The sequence below is a fragment of the Haliotis cracherodii genome, unplaced genomic scaffold, assembly GCF_022045235.1.
Source record: "Haliotis cracherodii isolate W230 unplaced genomic scaffold, xgHalCrac1.p SCAF_8, whole genome shotgun sequence".
Lineage (NCBI taxonomy): Eukaryota > Metazoa > Mollusca > Gastropoda > Lepetellida > Haliotidae > Haliotis > Haliotis cracherodii.
The window spans coordinates 53,036,983-53,060,720 of record NW_027266341.1 but is presented as its reverse complement, the minus strand read 5'-3'; the positions used below and the strand labels follow the sequence as shown (position 1 = coordinate 53,060,720).

Below are 23,738 nucleotides of genomic sequence, written 5' to 3'. Positions count from 1 at the left end.
AGTATATTTTTCAAACGAAGTCAGCTTTTCTGTGATCAGGCTTTTCTGTTGTCTATTTTGTCATGCAAGGAAATAATATTTCGCTTTGCTTCAAGGTTAATTATCTTTTGTGGTGACTTAATTTTGAATCAAATTGAAATATATACAAAGTGAATTATTAAACATCGCATTTATATCATCAATAAGACATTTTGGATAGCAGAAATACCAACTTAGACATACACTGAAAACAAACAACTGTGTATTCCACATCAATGTTTATTGAGCAGCACTTGTAACAAGTATATAAACAATGTCATTCGAACACTAATTACATCCTGTGAATTGTCACTGCTGGGGTCAAGACAAGCGTTCTACTCACTTATGTCATCACTGATCACACCTGCAAGTCCAGACAGACGCCACCCAACACAGTGTCTTTGCTCTTTGCGACTGCATCAAAGGCCGACACGAGCCAGCGCGCACGTATTGTTTTAGCTGAAGTACTCTACTCAGCGCTAAAGAGCGGTGCTATTTGGTGTGTGATTGGATTAATGTAAGGTTGCATTAGGGTGAGGATTCTCCTGTAAACCTGACAGAGGACATTTTGTTTAGATATAAATCCACTGATGCTTGAGAGGAGGGGGTGTCGCATTCATATTGAGTTGCATTATTGACTTGGGGCCAGCGGTCACATTCTTTTGGAGACACATTAATTTCACGTTTTACAGTACCTAAAAGATATGCTGTGGACCACATATTCATCATTTGATGTTTCCAAACAACAGATTCTGTGTTCCTATGTTGCAGATCGAAATGGCCCAAGGGAGTGAGAGCTAATGGCCACATCCTGCTAAATTCTGAAAAGGTAAATCTGTGAAGAAACAAGTTTGTTTGTTTGTTGTTTAATGCCACACTCCACAATATTCCAGCTATATGACGGCAGTCTGTAAAATAATCGAGTCTGGAAAGAACAATCCTGTATTTGACATCATGAGCATGGATCCATGGAATTAAGATAGATGGCATGCATCAACCAAGTCAGCGAGCTTGACCACCCGATCCCGTTAGTCACCTTTTATGACAAGCATGGTCGCCTTTTACGGCAAGCATGGGTTGCTGAAGACCTATTCTACCCCGGATCTTCACGGGTCGAAGAAACAAGTATTAGCTGAGAAAATAAGAAACGGAAATGTTTAAATCTTGTGGGCATGTGTAATTGTCTGTATGTGAGGGTGGGGGAGGTGGTGCCATAGGGCCAGTTGGTGATGAAGTCAGTATAGTGTAAAAGTCGGATCATTACGTTTACATAAGGGTTAGAGCTTAAGAGGAGGCCTTGTGGTTTAACATTGTAGCTTTTGATATAATTTCTCTGTAATTTTCATACTTGGGCACGCCAGAAACCTAGGATTGTCGGTTTGAATCCCGGTTCCCCCCGATTATGTTTCTAGGTTAGTCAGCACCATACCCGTGCTCGTGGGTTTCCCTGAATTGGTAAACGTCTGAGACCTGCATCACTTCGGGCTTTCCTCCCACATTAAGCTGACACGCTGCGATATAACTGGAATACTGTTAAAAGCGGAGTTAAACCCAACTCACTCACTCACTCAAGTCCATTGTGTGTCTCGTTAGTTGAGCTTTCTTTCTACTCAGCCAATCAGCATGAAGGCATTATCAAGTGAAGCATCCATCATATCTCATTTCTGTATCTCAATAACTAACATAAACGACTCATTCTGACAGTAGAAAGTATAGCAGTGCCATCATATTGTTGTGGATATTTCATACATCTTGTTGTTTTCTGAGTGCTGTGGCATCTACACCCAAAAAATACCGTCAGAGGAATATTTGTGTTCTGCGTAGGTTTTCATTTTGTACAAATTGAAATTTTCTTGGTAAGAATAAGAAGCAGAATGATTTTAGAAAGCAGCCTTCTGTCAGATTGGGTGGTCAATTTCTGTTAGTGTTCCCCTGACACGACCATCTATGAAGGTATCTGCAGAGAGGGATAATATCGTAGTACCACATCTGTCTTTAATGAATGAGATAGCTATTTCCGTATGACCATGATGACTGTTGTGATGTCTTTAGCCTCTAGTAAACAAAATCATGAGTCCCCATTTTCACATGGGCTATTCTGAACGATAGTTACGGGTTTAACGACTGAATCCATACAATTTAGACCATCTATTAGCCACTCCAGAATGTTCTTTTGTTAAGGTTTCAAATTTTTAATTGAGAATTTGTCAAAATATGTTTCGAAGCATTGTTGCCAATTTGAAATTAGTGCTGTAAAGCACGAGAAAGCTGCCTTCTGATTGGCTAATGTCAACTTCATTGGTTGGTCAAAGTTCACGCAAGACGGTCTGACGTGTCCTCAGATCAATGTTTTGCGGGAGCAAGAACTAAGATCTGATTTAAATGAGATTGAAGGAGCTGCAATTCACTGTGCAAAGTTGCATCCCTTGGACCTACCGGAAACCTATGATCGTTGGTACGAATCCCGGTTCACCTGATTATATTTCAAGATTTGTCAGGACCATACCCATGCACATTGGTTTCACAAAGTGGTAAATATCTAAGACTGCATCAAGCTGACATGCAGTGATATAACTGGAATACTGTTGAAACCCATCTCACTCACTGTTCAGGGAAACAATGTTTCATATTGACCAATGTCGTTGCAGATGTCCAAGTCCACGGGGAACTTCATGAGCCTTGACGATGCACTGGCCAAGTTCTCAGCTGATGGTATGTTGTGAGTTGTTGCATCACTAGGGTTGCCAGGATCCAATGATTCTGAGTTTGAATCCCAGATTTAATCCTGATGGGGCTTGGTTGATCAGCACCATGCAGATTCTAGTGGGCTTCATCAAAGTGGAAACCTCGCCTGGCAGACTGGCACTGGTCCAAATCTGTGTTTGCATCAGGCTGGTTCGTGATGAACTGCAAGGGAGACAACTTTCCTAAGGGACAGGTGGGAGTGGGTCAGAGGTTTTGGATGCACTAATGTAAAGAAAATGATATTATAAAATGTCCATTTTTTCATAACCCTACTAAAATATGTGTATCATTTAATAAATCCCTACCCTAGAGACTGTCATATCTTTGGATGACCCTCCTCTGGTCCCCTTCCCCCCACCTATAGTAAATGACCGGTCCCTAAACTTTCAGAAATTGGCTTTGGTATAGATCTTGAAGATGGCCCTATGCCTTCTACAGTATTGTAAAATTGCCCTGTGTAATATTGTTGCAATGTTTGGAGTCAAGTTGTTTTTTCCCCATGAGGAAATTTTATTTCTTGATGTTATGAATGTTATTGTGTGCAAGAGTCAGTGCAGATGTATGACTGTTCTGTCCAGGCACAAGACTGTCGCTAGCAGATGCTGGAGATTCTGTAGAAGATGCCAACTTCGTGGAGAAAATGGCAGACGCTGGCGTCCTGCGTCTGTACACCCTCCTGGAGTGGGTGAAGGAGATTCTAGCCAATCAGGACACACTGAGGAAAGGCCCACCGAGTGCCTATACTTTCAACGACAAAGTCTTTATCAGGTATTTGGGGGGAGGGTTTTCACACTGGTTTAAGTACATTCCCCTTTGTAGCAAGCATGTAAACATAATGACTATGTAGACATCAAACTTCATAGATATTACAGATGATTCCAACAGACTTTTTGGTAGACAAGATGCATTATGATTTAAGGTGATTCTTAAGTAAGCTTTCAAAGAGTAAAGAGAAATTCCCTGATCTGGTTTTCATGCAAGGCAAGGGAGTTAACTTACTATAAAAATCCAGATTCCACCCTTGCCGAACTAGGCTGGAATTTTGTGGCTGAATCGTAGTGCCACCAGTGGCGGTTATGCGTTTGTCCCTTCTATGTCCCTCCAAATGTTCCACCTTCACTTGCATTTGCTTCTAACAAATTAGCAGCATCCAGGAAAGACAATCAGATCTGGTTAAATGAAGAAACATTTTAGATTCTCTTGATGACCGTTAATGGTACATATGCTTTGCAAATTCTGCAAGGGATCAAAATCTGCATGGCAGTGACCGTGTTGTTTATGAACAGGATGTTGATTTTGTTACATGATTTTGATTGGACTATGCATAGAATTAATTGTTAGGTCAGCCAAAATATAACTCCCAAATTCCAATTCCAGCCTAGTAAACTATAAACCTGACCTTCAAAGTCTCCCTTTTATATACTTCCTTGCCTCATGAAGATGGTTTTCATGCCACATCTTTGCTTCTTCAGTGAAATGAACAAGGCCATAGCTGAGACGAAAGCTAACTATGATGCCTACCTGTTTAAAGATGCTCTCAGGACAGGCTTCTTTGAGATCCAGGTAAACTTGTGTTAAATTGTTGTCTTTTGCTGCTACATAGTGTTTAAGCTGCGTTAGGCTCAGCTCTAATATCTGCTTAACACTGCTTGAGACAAGGCCAGTTTACCTACTGCATGGTAGATGTACATGTGTTGTAGAGTGAGTGAGTTGGTTTTAACGCCGCTTTTAACAGTATTCCAATTATATCACGGCATGTCAGCTTAATGTGGGAGGAAAGCCCGAAGTGATGCAGGTCTCAGACGTTTACCACTTCGGTGAAACCCACGAGCACGGGTATGGTGCTGACAAACCTAGAAACATAATCGAGGCAAACCGAGATTGGAACCCACAATCAAAGGTTTCTGGCATGCCCAAGGGACGCAACTCTGCACATCGAATCGCGGCACCTCAGACGACTGGGCCATCTGTGCCCCCTGTTGTAGTAGATAATATAAGAGCTTCACGATAAGTCGTAAAGAGCAACAAAAAACAAGGCATGGTTTATTTCACGAAAAAAACAGAACAATGTCATGACGTCATTTCTGGAAATTCAAACATACACTCGCAATGTGATAATGTCATATATTGGATGACGTTATATTTGAGAAGGAAGTGTCTAGTAAGTTGTAGCTGGGGAACGCAGATAATTGCAGTGGCCGAACAATCCTATCCAAAAGTAAGAGAGAATTGACAATCGGTATTATGAGAAAAGATTGACTTGACTAACATTGCTGAGGTCGGATTCTATTCAGGGAGTCATCATTATTTAAATGAAGGTGACGTTTTTTAAGGCTTTCACACTTTATCAACATCCTTAAGGAGGCTGTACGTAATGTGGATATCTTATAAATATCAACTACTCGTGGTCGTTGTTTAACGTACAATAAAACACTGTAGGGAGAATTCTGCAGTGTTTTATTGTACAATAAACAATGACCATGAGTTGTGTATTTGTTATATGAGATATCAACATAATGCAAGTATAGGGATCAATGTCACTGAACCAACAAGGCTAAATCTGCATGTTTGTCTTTCTTGATTTCTAAGTACCCTGGAATTTGTCTAAACTGGAATTGTGTGGTAACAAAAGATCATTATGGTTTAGATTGTCATCTGGATTAGATGATTGAGGAATAGTTTAACATTCAAGCGTGGAAGTTTAGTCTGGTATTAGCAGTGTCCAGTTTTGTCAGATTCCACTGTATGGGTGGTTGAGTGAAAATATAATGAAATGAAAGAAACTCTGTTTACATTTCCAAGTCCAAGAGTTACTTCCCTTTCTATGTCAGTCTGCAAGCTCCTTCCCAGCATGTGTCACCTTTGTTACACTCTCGCATTCGTGACACTCTCGGTGACATCGCTGCCACCAGTGTGGGCGCGGCCATTACAAGAATCTTGAAATTTGCCCTCTAACCCCATATGTAGTAATGTTTATACTTTTGTTTATGTCTTTGGGAATGCCATCATATTTCATTTTGAAATGGTTTACGACTGACATGTTTTCCAGATGAATTTACTTTGTTTTTTAATAATCAAATTGGTTCAAGATTGCAGACTAACGGAAAATCAACCAACTTCTCCATTACATTCTTACTATATCAATTAAAGATGATACTTTTAATGAAATAGAAATTCTAATTGACAAACAAAGAAAGTAATTTATCAGCGGTCAGTGTTTTCGACGTATAGAGAGCTCCGCAGAGCTTGGTCAATCTGGGGCATGGGTGGCCCAGTCATCTCAGGCGCCTCAATTCCCTGTGCAGAGTTCCATCCCCTGGGCACGCCAGAAACCTATGCTTGAGGGTTCGAATCCCAGTTCACCCAGATTATGTTTCTAGGTTTGTCGGCACCATACCCGTGTTCATGGGTTTCACCAAGTGGTAAACCTGCATCACTACGGGCTTCCCTCCAACATCAAGCTGACACGCTGTGATATGACTGGAATACTGTTCAAAGCGGTGTTGAAGCCAACTCACATGGCATGGCAATCTAATTGGAGTTTCTTTTCATGGTTTGTTAACATGCTCAGAAATCATATTGGTCAACATATTTGCAAACCAAGTAGAAGAATCAATTCCCCTTGGGGATTTGGGGGTTAGGTAGGTCCCTAGAACATTGTAAACGAATTGAGTAGTCAACACAGATTAGCAGGCTAATTTTGTTCAGAGAAAAAAATGTGTTTGCAAACAAGCAACAGAGCTACAGATAAGCTGCGTATTTGCGTAAAATACCCCCCAAAAATATTCAAATCCCAGTTACTTTGTATTAACTTGCGTACAGAAAAGCATACATTACCGGTAAATGAGAACTCAAATGTATAAAAACAGCATGCGTAAAACAGGGCTAATTTCTGAAACACAATCACAAGCTAATTTAGTCAAGCCTTTAGTTTTAACCCTTACATACATCTAAAATATTATTATTTTTTTGAAATCTCAAAATGTTAGCTCATTTGGGGAAAAATCCAATAGAGTGATTGGTTACCCAATTAAGATAGAGTGAGTGAGTATGGTTTTTTTTAAGCCGCTTTTAGCAATATTTCAGCAATATCACAGCGGGGGACACCAGAAATGGGCTTCACACATTGTACCCATGTCGGGAATCGAACCCGGGTCTTCGGCGTGACGAGCGAACGCTTTAACCACTAGGCTACCCGACCGCCCCCAATTAAAATAGAAACCTTCATGTAAAAACTCAATTGCTAAAAAAGTTATCTGGAGCTCTCAAGCGATCAACTTGGAGATGAATATTTTGAAAAAAATAACACGACTATTATTTCATGCCCATGTTTTAAAAATATTGTTTCTAAAAATACATTGATAAGTTCCTGTCATGAATATAAATCTCAAAGTTGATTGCTTGTTTGCAAACACATTCTTTCACTAATAATAATAATAATACTGTCTTCATATTGACTGTGTATCATTCAGGCAGTCCGTGACAAGTACCGGGAGGTGGAGATGGAGGGGATGCACCGTGACCTCGTGCTGCGCTTCATCGAGGTGCAGGTGCTCATGCTGGCCCCCATCTGCCCCCATCTCAGTGAACACATCTGGGGGCTGCTGGGCAAGGTCAGTACCAGGGGTGCAACAGGAGGGTCTGTCAGTCTGTTACATATATGTAGGTCCTGCTAGAGCCTTGGTCACACAGTATGTGGTATGGTGGCAGTCTGTCTATTTATTTTAAAATACCTGAATTCTGCCTGATATCCCATCTGACTGGGGATTTGGGGTAGGAATTTCTCCACAGGAAGCTATGCTTGGTGATGTAATGCACCAGAAGGTCAGGTGACATGGTTCATTGCATTGGGAGTTCATGGCATGCCATGTATCGAGAGTCCTTTGACGACAAGGAAAGTCTTGCAACAAGGAAAAGCACAGTTTTATTTTGTGGACCAACAACAAACAAATAAACAGAAGCATATTTCTTTTATTCGCTTCCACAGGGTGTCAAAGCAACCAGTGCATGGTTAAATATATGTTCTCACATCCTGTTTCGTTATTTACACATAGGCTTCAGTGACGAATCAGGAAAGTTCACAATCCTGACCCTAGGCTCGTCACGTTGCTTACATGATTCTGAGTGGTCCGGACATAAGCCAGCCAGTCTGGGCCTAGATTTTCGAAACGATCTTAGCCCTAAAACTATCGTAAAGTTATCGTAAGGAAATCATAAGCTATCGTAGCCCTAGGATATCTTAAGTTTGTCGTAAATCTAAGATAGCCCTATACCTGTCGTAAGTTTATTTTATCTTCATCCAAGATGGCGGTATATTTTGCTCTGGACATTTTTCATGATGAAGATGACAATGATTTGATGACAACACCGAGGATATTCCGAGACAGATCTCGTCGCCTCGATACGCTTGACGACTTCGAGCTATTCTCCTGCTACAGATAGGTGTTGTAGCTCTGAGCGATCTGTGACAGGTTTATGATTGTTTCGAAAATCTATCTTAAGATATCTTATCTTTGAACGTAAGTAGTTAAATCTTATCTTAGCTAAGATCGTATTGAAAATCTCGACCCTGTACTGTTAGATAAACACACAACTCCAACCTGTGTACACAAAATTTTGCACACTATGATCGATATGATAAAATATTTTAGAAAGTTAAATACTATCAATTTCACACTTATCCAAAACTGTTAGTGCAGTTAACGTTTGGCAAATATGCGTGAATTTGAAATGGTAGTTTACATGTGTGCCTTGCACATTACAATGCATCTTCCTGAGGCAAGCGTGTCCACTAACCTATATCAAAGCCTAGTTTCTACCCTTGCCACATCAGGGCCAATCAGATCGCTGTTCTTGTCTTGTGTAGCTTCATAATGATGGTGACTAGTCGATCAGATAACAAAAACATTCGTTATTTCATCCCATAAAACAACCACAGGCAATCACTGAGATATGTGCGATAGTCCAATCATATTTAGCACTGGAAAGTGGGCTTGATGTGGCAAGGGTGGAAACAAGACTTTGATCAAAATTCTGGAGGTTGCTCTTGCCTCGGGAAGATGATTACAATGCAAACAAACCGCCTCCGGGATGTGAATGGATCAATCCCTGGCCGCGTCATACCAAAAGACATTAAAAGATGGTACTTGTTGTTACCCAGTCTGGCGCTCGGCATTAAAGGGCTAAAACAAGGACTGGTCAGCTCGGAGTCATTGTACTGTGTCTGAGTGTGGTATTCATGTTCAACTGTGGCATGACATCTGTGGTTAGCACTATAAAGTTGGCATTAGTCTGACCTAGTACATCTTCCCAAGGCAAGAGAGTTAACTGACTATAAAAGTCCAGTTTCCACCCTTGCCGAACTAGGCTGGTATTGTGGAGTTACATTTTGGCTGGACTAACGAGTCTATGCATAGTGCATTCAAAAGCATGCACCGAAATTGAAATCCAGTTCGTAAACTGTCATGCAGATTTCGTTCGCTTGCAGGATTTGCAAAGCATGTGCACCGCCAACTCGTTGTCAGCAGATATTTTCCAAATCTTTTCGTGTTTTTAATCAAGGTGCTCATGTGATTTGATGCATTTTGCAATGTAAGACCCGTTTTATCACAATATAGTTCTTGATTATCGATCCACCATTTTGTGTGAAGCAAACACAATTGATACGAGAGGTGGAATCTGATTGGTCCATGGAGAGGCTTAGAAGGGACATAACTGGTTATAACAACTGGTGGCACTATGATCGAGCCCAGTAATTCCAGCCGAGTTCAGCAAGGGTGGAAACTCGACTTTTAAAGTCAGTTAACTCTCTTGCCTCGGGACGATGGACCTAGTACAAACAGGCATGCATATCGCTAGATTTTAGAAATACATTAATTAGGAGAAGTTCAATGTTAATTACAGACCAGCAATCATCTTTCACTCACTCACTCTGTGTTGTGTTTCTCAGCCTGACAGCATCATGAAGGCTGCATGGCCAGCCGGGGGACCGATTGATGAGAAGCTGGTCCAGGCGTCCGAGTACATCACTGATGCTGCCCACGAGTTCCGCATCCGTCTCAAGGCATACTCAGCGGCAGGCAAGGGGAAGGTAGGTGCTGAAAGGCTGTAGATAACCTAGACAGCTTATTACATAAATCTGACAGGATAGTATGTTTATGGGGGCTGGGACGAGTCCAAATTTACTGCCAGGGTATTGGCCGACCTTACCCGGATACCCACTGTAGCATCAAGCGTTGGGTACAAAATGTGTGATTAGGAGTTGTTATGCTGGACTCATAGCTGAGATGAGCAGCGTTTTTGCGTAAAATATTCAAAACCCAATTACTTTCAATTAACTTGCGTACAGAAACGAGTGCATTAAATGAAAACTCAAATGTATAAAAACAGCTCACTTAAATTTCCAATGAAGCTTTTCAGCATGCAAACAAAGGAGCTAATTTTCGAAACACAATTACGAGCTAATTTACTTTCCGGGTCAAGCCTATTTATTTGGAACAGTTATTTCCATCTAAAACATTATTTCATTTTTTTTTAAATCTTAAAATGTTTTTTAAATCATGAAAAATGTAATAACCCAATAAAATTGAAACCCTAGAGTAAAAACTCAATTGTTCTAAAAGTTATCTGGAGCTCTGGGACTACTGGCAAAAAGTATTTAGGTTCATCTATAAAACAATCTGGTCATGCATACGCTGAAGTTGACTGAAGCTGTATCTTTATGTTTTGAGTTAAGTCAGAAGGAATGCGCATCTTGTCAGAAACATGAGTGACTTGTAGTGTAACCATGGAGTTGTATTATAGAAATTTTTCTCATTTAACGATATATCACATGATTATCCATGGGTCTGGGTAGTCATATGAGTACCAGAGTCCTATTCAGTACCCACCCGACCCGAGCACCCGAGATACCCGTCCCAGCCCTAATGTTTATGTCAACTAACAAATTTCACCATCTACTGATCACTTCCAGAAAGCTCCACCGGCTCCCAGTCAGGCCACCGTGTGGGTAGCGAAGACGTTCCCGCCATGGCAGAGTGCCGTCCTCACCAAGCTGAAGGAACTACACAAGGTGAGGATACGACTCTTTTCCCTTGCATGATCGACCCGTGAAGATCCGGGGTAGAACAGGTCTTCAGCAACCCATGCTTGCCGTAAAAGGCGACTATGCTTGTCGTAAAAGGCGACTAACGGGATCGGGTGGTCAGGCTCGCTGACTTGGTTGATGCATATCATCGATCCCAATTGTGTGGATCGATGCTCATGATATCAATCACTGGATTGTCTGGTCCAGACTCGATTATTTACAGACCGTCATCATATAGCTGGAATATTGCTGAGTGCGGCGTTAAACAACAAACCAACCAACCTTGCATGATCAGTTGTATCAGTTGATGTGTGCTCACACCAAGATGGTATTCTTTCAGCCGGAGACAGGTCTGCCTGAAAACAAGGTGATCGCCACCGAACTTAAGGACAAGCCAGAGCTGCAGAAATACATGAAAAAACTCATGCCTTTTGTGCAACTAGTGAAGGTAAGCTGACATGGTATTTATTTACAGGTAACCTTACTTGATATAGCTTGAACATTGACACCATCACAAAATCAGATTGATACAGACACCATAGTATCCCATTTTGATGTGAAGACACCCTGACATGGTATATCATACTGATGTATAGCCACCCTGACATGGTATATCATGCTGATGTATAGGCACCTTGACATGGTATATCATACTGATGTATAGCCACCCTGACATGGTATATCATACTGATGTATAGCCACCTTGACATGGTATATCATACTGATGTATAGCCACCCTGACATGGTATATCATACTGATGTATAGACACCTTGACATGGTATATCATACTGACCATGAGACCAAGTTGATCTTAATGGTTTATGGCATTGATAACATGATCCAATTTTAAAATAATAATGATGTTAGTTTTGCTTGCTTTGTTCAGTATATTCAGCATTGATAGAAACAATATCATTTGGTTTTCATGAGATTATTATTTCTGGATCTGTTGATAGGAAAATTTTGCCAAACAAGGGATGAAAGCTCTGGCCCTGACCATGGACTATGATGAGACAGAAATACTGAAGACAAGTCTGAAGTACTTAACATATACACTGGAGGTGAGTGATATTACGTACTCGACGTAATAAGCGCCCCGCTCTCATAAGCACTCACGGAGATACTACTCACAGTTAATATATTGGCTCATGAACAATCCCAATTAGCACTCATTCCAATTGATCAATGTAAACAAGACAAATTTATTTGTGTGTAATATGCACCCTTAATTATGGGCAATTAAATTCTGGAAAATATGTCTGTCGTGTATAATAGGCACAGACTTTTCTTTTGTTTCATTTCAGGCTGTTCGCAAAAAACTTTTTGCTCACTAAAATATATTCTAATAAGAGCCCCATGTTTCTAATTCTGAGAGTTCCCTGGGTGCTTATTACGTCGAATATGGTATACACATTTGACATGCACATTAGCATGAGCCACGGGAATGGATCCAGTGTAGGTTGACCGAAACGCAAGGCCTGGAGATGAGGATGGGTATGCCTGAAAAAGGACTCAGGATGTCATGAACACAGAAGCAGTCTGCGACTTTAGCCTCTAGTCCGTAGCTCGAGTCTAGTAAAAAGATGTTTGGGTCTATGAGGGCTCGATTTAGCTATAACATGCACCACTGCAACCTATCATAGAAAAGTGCAACCTTATTTTCATGTAGACATGAGTGAATGTTAAGAAAATTCAAATTTATGTCTGACTAGCCCTTACTTTTCCACAGAACAAGGAACTTAAAACTCACTCAATTCATATAAGCTTTATGTACCATACATACTACATCACTAATCCTGTGTTATGTGTAATTTTTCATGCTTTCTTGGGCTTGACATCTTCAAACTGTGGGTACTTCAAGACAATGTACACATATTCCTATTATGTTTTACAACAATATGTCATTGATATATTAAAATCATACAAGTCATCAGCTATCTGAGTAGTTTTTTATTTAGACCAGTTTACGCATCTGTTTCAATTTGATAAATTTAAGGAACCAGGGTGCAACCTAATTTTGTCTTGTGCAACTAGGTTTTTATGTCAACATGCATCTGGTGAATGATGAATCAAGTTCCTTAAATCGAGCCCTATTTAGTATGATCACTTCATACTAGGCCCCAAGCTAAGACTAAAATACACTAAAAATATATTCAAAATATATTATCTGGCTTGTAGACGAATATATTGAAGTTACTTGATACAGTCATACATATTTATGGGACCCGTGAAGATCCGTTGTAGAATACGTCTTTAGCAACCGGGTGGACAGGCTCGCTGACTTTGTCATTGTATACCAATTGCATGGATCGATGCTCATGATGTCAATCACTGGATTGTCTGGTTCAGGCTCAAAGACAGGGTCCCCTTGACTTGGGACTTCCAAAATTAATTCATTTGTCGCATTAATCTGTAATACCTCATAGCCAATTCTCTTGATATTCAAGACATGGTGTAAGTCCTATTGAGTTTAATGAATCTCTCCCTGCTCTGTCTGTAGCTGGAGAGGATTGACATCAGGTTTTCTGAGGATGCGAATGAAAAGGTTCAACAAGACTGCTGCCCAGGAAAGCCTTTCATCACGTACAGAACAGAGGTAAGTGTACCAGAAACCTGTCTTGTGATTTGTCCCATCATTGAAGCCACAGCAGGGGTTCAAGGTTGGAATAGGTCCTCATGTAGGGGCACAGGTGTCTATAACGCTGCAATTCACTATGCAGAGTTGCATCCCTTGGACACGCCAGTAATCTATGATCATTTGTTCGAAATACTGATTCAACCAGATGATGTTTTCGTTTGTCAGCACCATACCCGTGCTCGTGGGTTTCACTGAAGTGGTAAATGTCTGAGACCTGCATCACTTCGGGCTTTCCTCCCACAGTAAGCTGACATGTCGTGATATGATTGGAATACTGTTCAAAGCGGTGTGTAACCCAACTTGTGGAAGGAGCCAGCCAATGGGGATTGGGTGGCCATGCTGTGACTTGACACATTGCTGAAATATTGCTGACTAGGATGTTCAAATTAGAGAACTGCTTCCTTGTTGCTGATTGCTGAATTTATATTGTAAAAAAACCCAGTTTTATCAAAATTAATGTTTGTCATTTTTCAGCCAAATGTCCCTTTAAAGTTGCTAAATCCTGAGCCCTATAGTGGCCTGTTCGAGACTTCTGTGCCAGTGTTCCAGGGGGATACATCTCAGCAAATTCTCAACCGCCTCAACAAGATGGAGAGGTCAAAGATCAAAGGTGAGTAAGGACCTTAGAGATATCTTTAAGTAGTAACATTAGCGGACATACAAGATGTGGTACTGGTGAATTTGTGGGCATCTTCCCAAGGCAAGAGAGTTAACTGACTTTAAAAATCCAGTTTCCACCCTTGCCGAACTGGGCTCTATCGTAGCGCCACCAGTAGCTATTACGAGTTATGTCCCTTCTGAGCCTCTTCTTTAGACCAATCAGATTCCACCTTTCGTATCACTTGCATTTGCTTGAAACAAAACAGTTGCGATCTAATCGATAATCAAGGTCTATGTTGTGATAAAACGGGTCTTACATCGCGAAATTTACGAAAACGAATTACGATTTCGATGAACGATTTTGATTGGACTATGCAAAGAATGCAAATTGTAACTCCATAATACTGGACTTTTATAGTCAGTTAACTCCCTTGCCTTAGGAAGATGATCTGTGGTCAGAAAGGTGTCCCAGTCAAATAGCCATGAGTAGACACGTGGGGCTGATGTGGGCACAATGTTTGGATTGTTTGGGAATGTGTGATCAGCAGAAAGGTCTAACTCTCAGCTGGATATGGTTTACTTTTATTCCCATTCCACTTGCACAAAGACACAGGTTAGAATTCGTCTTCAGCAACCCATGCTTGGCGTAAGAGGCGTCTATGGGGATTGGGTGGTCAGACTCGATGAATTGTGTAGGTCGATGCTCATGATGTCAATCTCTGGATTGTCTAGTCCAGACTCGATTATCCACATCATGTTATTATATAGCTGGAACATTGCTATGCAAGTTAAACAACAAATAAACAGTAAGTTGATGTCATATGTGGGCGTTTCGATAGTCATAGTGCTAGAATTGGTTCATGAAAGTCGACCAAAAGACTGGACTGGTGCTGCCAGATAAAGGAATTTGTTCAGACCCCAAACCATCCAACTTAGAAATTTGTTCCTGCATCAAAGATTTCCAAGGAACTTGATTTTTATTGCACCAGGTGCATGTTGACATGAAAACCCACTTGCACCAGACAAAACCAGGTTGCATCCTGGTCTCAGATGCATAAACTAGTCTAAATAAATAAATCTCAAATCTCTGATGACTGTTTCATGATTAATGACAAAGCTGTAAAACATAATAGGAACATGTGCGACTAATCTTTAAGTACCCACACTTTGATGATGTAGTGCCCAACAAAACCTGACAAACTACACATAACATTGTGATTAAAGTACTCATGGAAATGAAAAAAACCCTGTTTTGCTGGATTTAATAATCAACACAAAGCATTACGTAGATGTATATACGAAATAACAAAACAACTGGAAAAGTACTAGTTTGGATTTGCTAGTTTTATCTCAGTGCTCAATACAAAATGTACTTTACAGGAGGTAATTTGTAGGCACTTTCAACATTCAAAAATAAAACTAAGTCCAAATTGACATGGCAGAAACAGGCTATAGGCATTATGCAAATTAGCCTGGAAAAAAAAGTTATCAAAACAACAATAAAAATAAGTTGTTGTTTGAGAAGGGAATATGTTACTTTTACGTTCTGATATTTTGACGATGATTCACTATCCCACGATGCCACTCACAAATCACTAACCACTCACAAATCACATGCACGTGGGTTTCAAGCACAGTCCGTTTTGTTCATATTTTTACACACTTTTACTTGTAAAAAGACATAAAAACCTTTGATACGCTGTATTTGTGCCAATGCCCAATTAGTACTAATTGAGTTGTTTGAATATTTATATATTTTGTATATTAACTGCATTTATTTAAAATCTGAGATTGAAAAAACAGGTTTTTTCATTTCCCTGAGCACTTTTAGTACTGAGTGTGTTCAAAGATTGTAGTTGTGTGGAAAAGCATTTGAATTTTTTTGTCATGCATGATAAGTATTTGGTATGCACTTTTCAATAATAGGTTGAATAGGTTGATCCAGAGGGGGTCCAGGGGGTCAGGACACCCCGCTTTTGAAAACAAAGTGTAGGATGTTGTAGGCAGTAAAATTATCTGAGAGGATTTTTATATTTTGGACCCCTCCCTTTTAAAAATGCTTGATCCACCTTTGGGTTGTATTGGTGCATGATTTATATTGCTAAATTGAGACCTGTGTTTCCAGTAGTGATGCTCACCCACACACATAGTTTCAGTGAAAGTGACCGCCTCCATGGTCTAATGGTAGAGTGTCCGCCCGGAGAGCGGTGCTCGGTATTAAAAGTGCTAAAACAAGGACTGGTTGGCTCGGAGTCAGTATACTGTGTCTGAGTGGGGTATCCATGTTAAACTGTGGCATGATAGCTCAGTGTGCTAGCCCTATAAATCGGCATCAGTCCGGACTAGTACAAGCAGCCATGCACACACACGTACATGCACGTCGCTATATAAGCGCAATAATCTTGGATGCTACGTTAAACCCAATTTCACCTCACCTCACCTTCAGTGAAGGTGTTGGTGGCACTGTTGATGTGCAGCAACACTGATCCCTCTCGCACTGTTTCAGACCTGTCTTCTGTGGTGATGCTGAGGTACGAGGACCCAGTGGTGGGGCCCAGACAGCTCCCAGACATGAACAATCTCAAGAAAGGACTTGTTGCTGTTGGCAACTCCTCTGTGTTCAGCATCAGTGTGGAGAAGAATGAAGTGACTATGGCCGAGGGAGGCAAAACACACAACATAGGACAGCGCCTGGTGTATATGCTCAAATCCAACTAACTGGAACAGGATTGAAGAGGAGGTCACCGATCACAGGATGAGATGGCCAGTGTCTCAGTATCACTTCTTGACATCATGCAATTATTTATTTTTCTAAAATGTATTGTTGGTCTTAGTGCACAGCCTGTTATCATAATGGAACCACCATTTATTATTCCGGGGGAGAAGTTGCTGAGATATTTATAGAGACAGTATTTTTCGATCACTGTTTCAAGAAGTTTCTTCTGTGGTCACCAGGAGGCAGTAGGGTAGCCCAATGGTTACAGTGCCAAGTCACATGGAAGGCCTGGGTTTGATTCCTCATATGGGTAGTGTGTGATACTCATTTCTCATGTCCCCTTTGTGATATTGCAGTATTGATGGAAGCTGATCTTGATTCTATTGTCTGTACTTATACCTCCTTTTGTAGAATTTGCCTGAATGTTCACATAGCACCAATATAAAGCTGATTTATCATTTACAGAGTTTCCATGGAAGATGCGGGAAAGGGCCCAAATGTTTTAATGAATCTGCATCAGATAATAGAGGAGTTAAAAGAATAAAAGAATTGTCAGATGGCTGTCACTGTCAGGACCATCCGTTTTCTGAACCTGCATTATCATACTTGATGCTTGAAGTAAACAATACAAATATTTTGAATTTAAAGAATAAAAATGAAAATTATTATTTCTTATTATTTGTTTTGTCATATATTACTAACACAAAGTGGGGCGGTCAAGTAGCCTGGTGGTTAAAGCGTTCGTTCGTCACGCCGAAGACCCGGGTTCGATTCCCGACATGGGTACAATGTGTGAAGCCCATTTCTGGTGTCCCCTATGTAGATTTACTGCAGACCATTATTGCCGACCCATATGAAATGTAAAATACTGACCTGAGATCTACCATGGCTCGCCCACGGGCAGGCATTTATTTTGAACACTGATCTCAAGGGCATTTGGCTGCCAAAGGGTGTCAATCCTTATCCCCCGTGCCTTTTCCGACTACCTGACATTGTGTGAAATGTTGTCCAGGATTGAAAAACTGCAAAAACAAAAGTTTTCAAGCAATGATTATGATCTTTTTCTTTTCTGATTTTCTATTGAAAGTTTATATCAGGATGTGAATGATTTCGGGAAATATTAAATAGGATGTTGGTTTTTGTCATAGAACCCTGGACACTACAGCTAAGATGGATATAATTATCATTAAACCACCCGCATGTTATCAGAAATGAGTGGGCCACTGTAACTTGATTGTGCCCTCATATTGCTTGACGACAGGCCATTATCAAGCCCATAGTTAGGTGAAGCCATAGGGAAAGGTGACGTCATGTTCAAAAGTGACGTCATCTGTTTGTTTTTTTATGACGTTTCCATATTTGGGGTCAGTGACATTGGTGTTGATTGCAGTAAATGTTTCAAAACCGATATTGTTGTTTCTATTTATTTGATAACAAATTCTATCCATTTTTGCTACAATAACAGTAACGCTATTTTCAGGTCATTTTCATTTGCAGAAGCCAGTCTTTTCAACTGCAGTTCGTCAGGCAGTTAATGGAACACCTTGGGCTTCTGTAAATGATAATGCCCTGAAAAATAGTGTTACCCTTATAATATTCTTCTTATGTTTGTTGAGGTCACTGGAATAATACCGACAGGATATCTCTACAGTGAGAGAATGAGTACATACATATGTTTTCATGTGGACAGGAAGATTATGTGGAAACTGAGGATTGCAGGGATGTTGGAATATGTAATTATGTTGGTGTGGTGTCTGTGATTAAACTGACTTCCTGAATCTTTGAATTTCTTTTCTTTTACATTAGAGACACCCCTCAACTTGTTGAACCATTACCTGGCTAGTATCACTACGTACCTGAATACTAGAGCAGTAGTAGTTGGAGCAGCATTTTGAATTTTTTCCATTCTTAAATCCTTGCCAAGAATTATTGCCTTCAGAGTTTTCATTATGTTGTCATATTTGCATTAATCAGAATCTGTACTAGCATTTTTTTGCTATTTTTGTTTTTCGGATTTGCAAACACATTTATATAACAACCTGAACCGATGTATAAAAGGAGGGGAGACATGTTTCTAGGTGAAATACACATTCTAGTTAGTACCTGTGTTACAGCAGTACTTGTAGTCGTCTCAATGATAAGGGGGTACTTGTTGGGTCAAAGAGATTAAGGAAAGACTTCCACTTGTATCCCCTCTCCAAAAGTTGTATATGTATGCATTACCGCTCAATTGTTTTTATCATCTATATTTTTAAGGAGGGATACGGACGAGAGTCTTACCCATAATTTAATATAAACATGATGGGTATGGACAGTATAAAGGCACTAGATAAGAATAATACATTTAAATTCATAGTTCCTTCAGGCATATATATTTGAACAAATCCCTCCAGATGAAACAAATTTCACTTTATACATGTATGTAGCTAATCATTCACAATTAATAAAATATAAATATCATACCTCAGGGATGTAGCCCTGAACCTTTCATATAGACTACAGTGAATAGCCCTGCACAATTAATTATACTACACATATACTATAACCACAGTTACACTAGCATGTACATAATACAAGCATTTTAAATGCTACAAAATACATATGTCACTTCTAATCAATTTATATCCATGTTATAAAATGTACACTTGGCTAATACCTCAGTCAATACACAGTTGAGATTCATCAAGAATACGTTACAATATCATAATACAATGCTAGCTAGTCTATACAACAGCAATTCTTAAAATACAAAGTAACCTAACCTTCCAGATAAATAAAGTAATAATTAAGTGAACTTACCCTATATGATACAGTGAAGAGAATGTGCTGAGAACATGTGCTGACCGACCAGTAGAAGTTGTCACCAGGTTCCCCACATAATTGCAGAGATCATGCCAAAAAACTAGAGAACAATAAACACCTAATCAGTGGCCAAGCCAGTGACCGACCCTGTGACAATAGCCATGAACCTAAAGAAGAAATGGCTGAACGACCCAAGCTGTTGTCAGAAACTAGCTACCTATGAATTAGTACATTTGTGCAAGTGCTGAAGTTAACACAAGTATTAAAGGAAATAAGTATTTAGGTTTAGTTTATTAATTTTATTAATGTTAGTTTACTATATTGATGATTTAAGATCTAACAAGGGGCACGGGTGGCCCAGTTGTCTAAGGTGCTGCAATTACTGTGCAGAGCTGCATACCTTGGGCACGCCAGAAACCTATTATTTTGGGTTTGAATTCCGGTTCGCCCGGATTATGTTTCTAGGTTTGTCAGCACCATACCGTGCTTGTGGGTTTCACCGAAGTGGTAAACGTCTGAGACCTACAACACTTCGGGCTTTCCTCCCACTTTAAGCTGACACGCCGTGATATAACTGGAATACTGTTAAAAGCGGCATTAAACCCAACTCACTCGCTCACACACTGAAATCTGCCGTCATATAGCTGGAATATTGCTGAGTGCGGCGTTAAACAACAAACAAACAAACAATAACACTGAAATCTGACGGCATTCTATTCACAAGCATACTGCTGGACCTGTCTGTACCCGGTGACCTACCTGTGCAATGAAGCATTGCTATAATTCAGGAGGTAAAGTAGGCTGAACCATGTGTTTAACTGGTTCAAGGAATAATATTAACTACTACACAACACATTGGTTGAATCAGCTTTTTCGTGTAATGATAGGGCAAACTGAACAAGACCTTTTCTTCTATTCTTCATGAATAATAAGTCGACTGTTGTGTTATTTTGCATCCTCAATTTGGTTACGCGAGGGTGAATGCTTCATCAATGATGAAGGACTGAGGGTACACTTAGTCACAGGCTACCATCACACAACTGGAATGTCAGGTTGTAGCGAACTGATGTCTTTGCCATCATTTTAGAAATCATGCTGCAGCATAGATAAACGTTTGTTTATGACATTCCAAATGAATCTGATAAAGAAGGCCAGTTCGCTCTGTATAATTGTGTCACCTAATTACAATGGTTAGAGTGAGTTGGGTTTAACGCTGCTTTTAACAGTAATCCAGTTATATCGCGGCGTGTCACCTTAATGTGGGTGGAAAGCCAGAAGTGATGCGGGTCTCAGACGTTTACCACTTCGGTGTAACGAGCACGGGTATGGTGCTGACAAACCTAGAAACATAATCTGGGTGAACCGGGATTCGAACCCACAATCATAGGTTTCTGGCGTGCCCAAGGAACGCAACTCTGCACAGAGAATCACGGCGCCTTAGATGACTGGGCCCCCTACAATGGTTAGAACTGAAAGGGATATATGTCACCACTCTGAGTTAAAGCCCCAAATACATACTTTAAAAAAGCCAACATTCATTGAAATTATTGTTTGTATTTTATTTTAGTCTGATGGAGTATATTTAATTCACTGATATAAATACGGTTTTCATTCGCAAAGAATGTTCTTTTTTCATTAACAAGTATTCTTTGAAACATTTTCTGATTTTAAAAAGTATGTAAGTCCACGGGTCTTGGTCTATTCTCAAGCTGTTATGGAATTTTGACATCACATAAATGCCAAACTTGGTACCACTTCCATTTATGTTTTAAACATTTATGATTGTTAACATGTATTAGGAAGGGAAATCAGTCTGAAAAATGTGACTTGCATCACGCTGCTTTGTAGGAATGGGCCTTGGCCAGTCCCTTAGGCAAACATCTGGCTAATGGTGAAAAAACCCGTCATGAAACACAGAATGAGCTACTAAACAATCCATAACTTCAACAGTGTGATACAGAAACTGCCTTGAATTGCAGTGATTGATAACCACAGATGTTGCATATCTGGATCATCGACCCAGGCCTAAAGCTGAGGAGCCTGAAACTCGCTTTTCTCACTCTGCCTATGTTCTATAGAGTATACTCCTCTGAGTGAGTGAGTGAGTGAGTATGGTTTTACGCCGCTTTTAGCAATATTCCAGCAATATCACGGCGGGGGTCACAAGAAATGGGCTTCACACATTGTACCCGGGTCTTCGGCGTGACGAGCGAACGCTTTAACCACTAGGCTACCCGACCGCCCTATACTCCTCTGGCTTAATCAAATAGAGCTGACAACGGGGGATCCAGCGCATTTTTAAGGGCTGGGGCGAGATTGTCTACATGTGGACCCCCTGGACCTCCCACAACCCCATCTGGATGGATCCGATTGTAGTTGGAGTCACAAAATACTTCTTGTCATTATTTATCTTATGAATTTGGTAACGAATATCTGTATCAAACTGACGTAAAAGAGTCTTTCGTAAGTGTAGCTCTGTTGACACTCGCTCCATAAAAAGGAGTCGTTATGGCTAGACTTGCAAACGGCTCCTTTTGAATTAACTTGAGGATCTGCCCGTACATCATTACTAATCTTCTAACACAATGTGCCATTTTTTCGAAAGTTTCAAACAAGATGGCCCTCCCGAAATACAACACTTTTCGACTTGCGTAGTTGTCCATATTAATTACATAATCAATGTGATAAAAACTAAAACCGACGTGTGCTGCATGTATATCTATTACATTGTCGCTGAAAACAAGACACCACTCCTTGTCTTAGAAACGCCCCTCGCCTGCCTGTACCTGTCGAAAGAGGTGATTGGAAGGATCTCGTTACCGGAGTTGGTTACTTGGAAGATTGTGTGTCATCGTACCCTCAACGTGGGGCGCATGCTGCACGGACTAATCACATTGTCGCTCCCAAGCAACACTGATATATATAATGCCTGTATATATTAAACCTGATTGTGTTTGTATTCAAACATACCAACCAATGTTATACTACAGTTAGATTTTCGCTATGTACATTGGACCGTGACATAGCCCAGTTATTCGCTCCGCACGATAAAGGTGATCGTGGTGAAACCACTTGCAGGTCACCATGTATATCTAAAACGGTACCCTGTCAGATCACTCCCTGTATATATATTAGTAATACATGTAGTTAGTGGGTCCGGGTTTTAATCCCCGTCCTTGTCATACCAGAAGATGTTAAAAGATGGTACTTTTTGTTACCCTGCCTGTTGCTCGGCATTAAGGGGCTAAAACAAGAGTCTGAGTGGGGTATTCATGTTAAACTGTGGCGAGGCATGGTGTCTCAGTAGTCTAGCACTATAAAATCGGCATTAGTTCGGAGTACAAGCAGCCACACACACACAAACACACACACACACACACACGCGTGCGTGCACGTCGCAATATAAATGCAATAATCTTGGACGCGACGTAAAACTCAAATTCACCTCACCACTTACGCACACATATTTGGTTATTTACATACCCCTATATATTGCCGACTGCGGTGTAAAACAACAAACAAAAGTACAGATATGTTGTCGCTGTATGTTTACTGTTATGGTTAGTCAATCCCACATATACCACAGTTAGGTAGTCCAGGTGTACCACAGTTAGGTAGTCGGAATTACTCAAACCCCAAGTTGACTGCATACATCACGAAGTTTCCTGTGACCTTGACCACATTAACTATATTTATGGAAAATAACATTTCAGTTTTATTTTCCTGTTCAATGCTGTATTTTCCGTGATGTTTTTGTCTAGTTTGCATCCTGTATCTAGAGATCGATAGTCGTATATAATAGAACACGCGTTCGGGCAAACACCTTCGTTTCTCTTCACCACAAATGAGCGTAGCGGGTTGTACGTGTTCAACAGGATCGCGACGATCTGCTGCCGATGCTTTTACATGAGAAGCGGCAAACAATAGATGCCGTTGCCATTCCAGCCGACACGAGACGCCCAGTAGCGGAAGTGTCGTCATTCGCTATACAGAGTTGCGTCCCTTTGTCAGTCCCGTAAGTTCGAATCCCCAATTCGCCTGATTAACACTCTTTGCGTGTCACAGTACCCTCACTCTCCAGGTCTTTCAGTTTGGTAAGCCTCTAGGCTGCGTCATACACTGATATAATACG

The 23,738-nt window shown here is 40.5% G+C and overlaps 1 protein-coding gene across 1 annotated transcript in view; it reads left to right on the top strand.

The window, feature by feature from the left end:
* The window catches only part of LOC139449711 (leucine--tRNA ligase, cytoplasmic-like), a 49,157-nt gene extending 31,197 nt beyond the window's left edge, over positions 1–17,960 (top strand). The window contains exons 19-30 of the mRNA XM_071231223.1: positions 790–847; positions 2,667–2,730; positions 3,342–3,531; positions 4,236–4,326; positions 7,236–7,376; positions 9,713–9,853; positions 10,736–10,834; positions 11,190–11,297; positions 11,807–11,911; positions 13,351–13,446; positions 13,963–14,098; positions 16,595–17,960. Of these exons, the coding sequence (XP_071087324.1) occupies positions 790–847; positions 2,667–2,730; positions 3,342–3,531; positions 4,236–4,326; positions 7,236–7,376; positions 9,713–9,853; positions 10,736–10,834; positions 11,190–11,297; positions 11,807–11,911; positions 13,351–13,446; positions 13,963–14,098; positions 16,595–16,806 (1,441 nt within the window). The 3' untranslated portion in view covers positions 16,807–17,960. The remainder of the gene's footprint in view (positions 1–789; positions 848–2,666; positions 2,731–3,341; positions 3,532–4,235; positions 4,327–7,235; positions 7,377–9,712; positions 9,854–10,735; positions 10,835–11,189; positions 11,298–11,806; positions 11,912–13,350; positions 13,447–13,962; positions 14,099–16,594) is intronic.
* Positions 17,961–23,738: the final 5,778 nt, after the last annotated feature.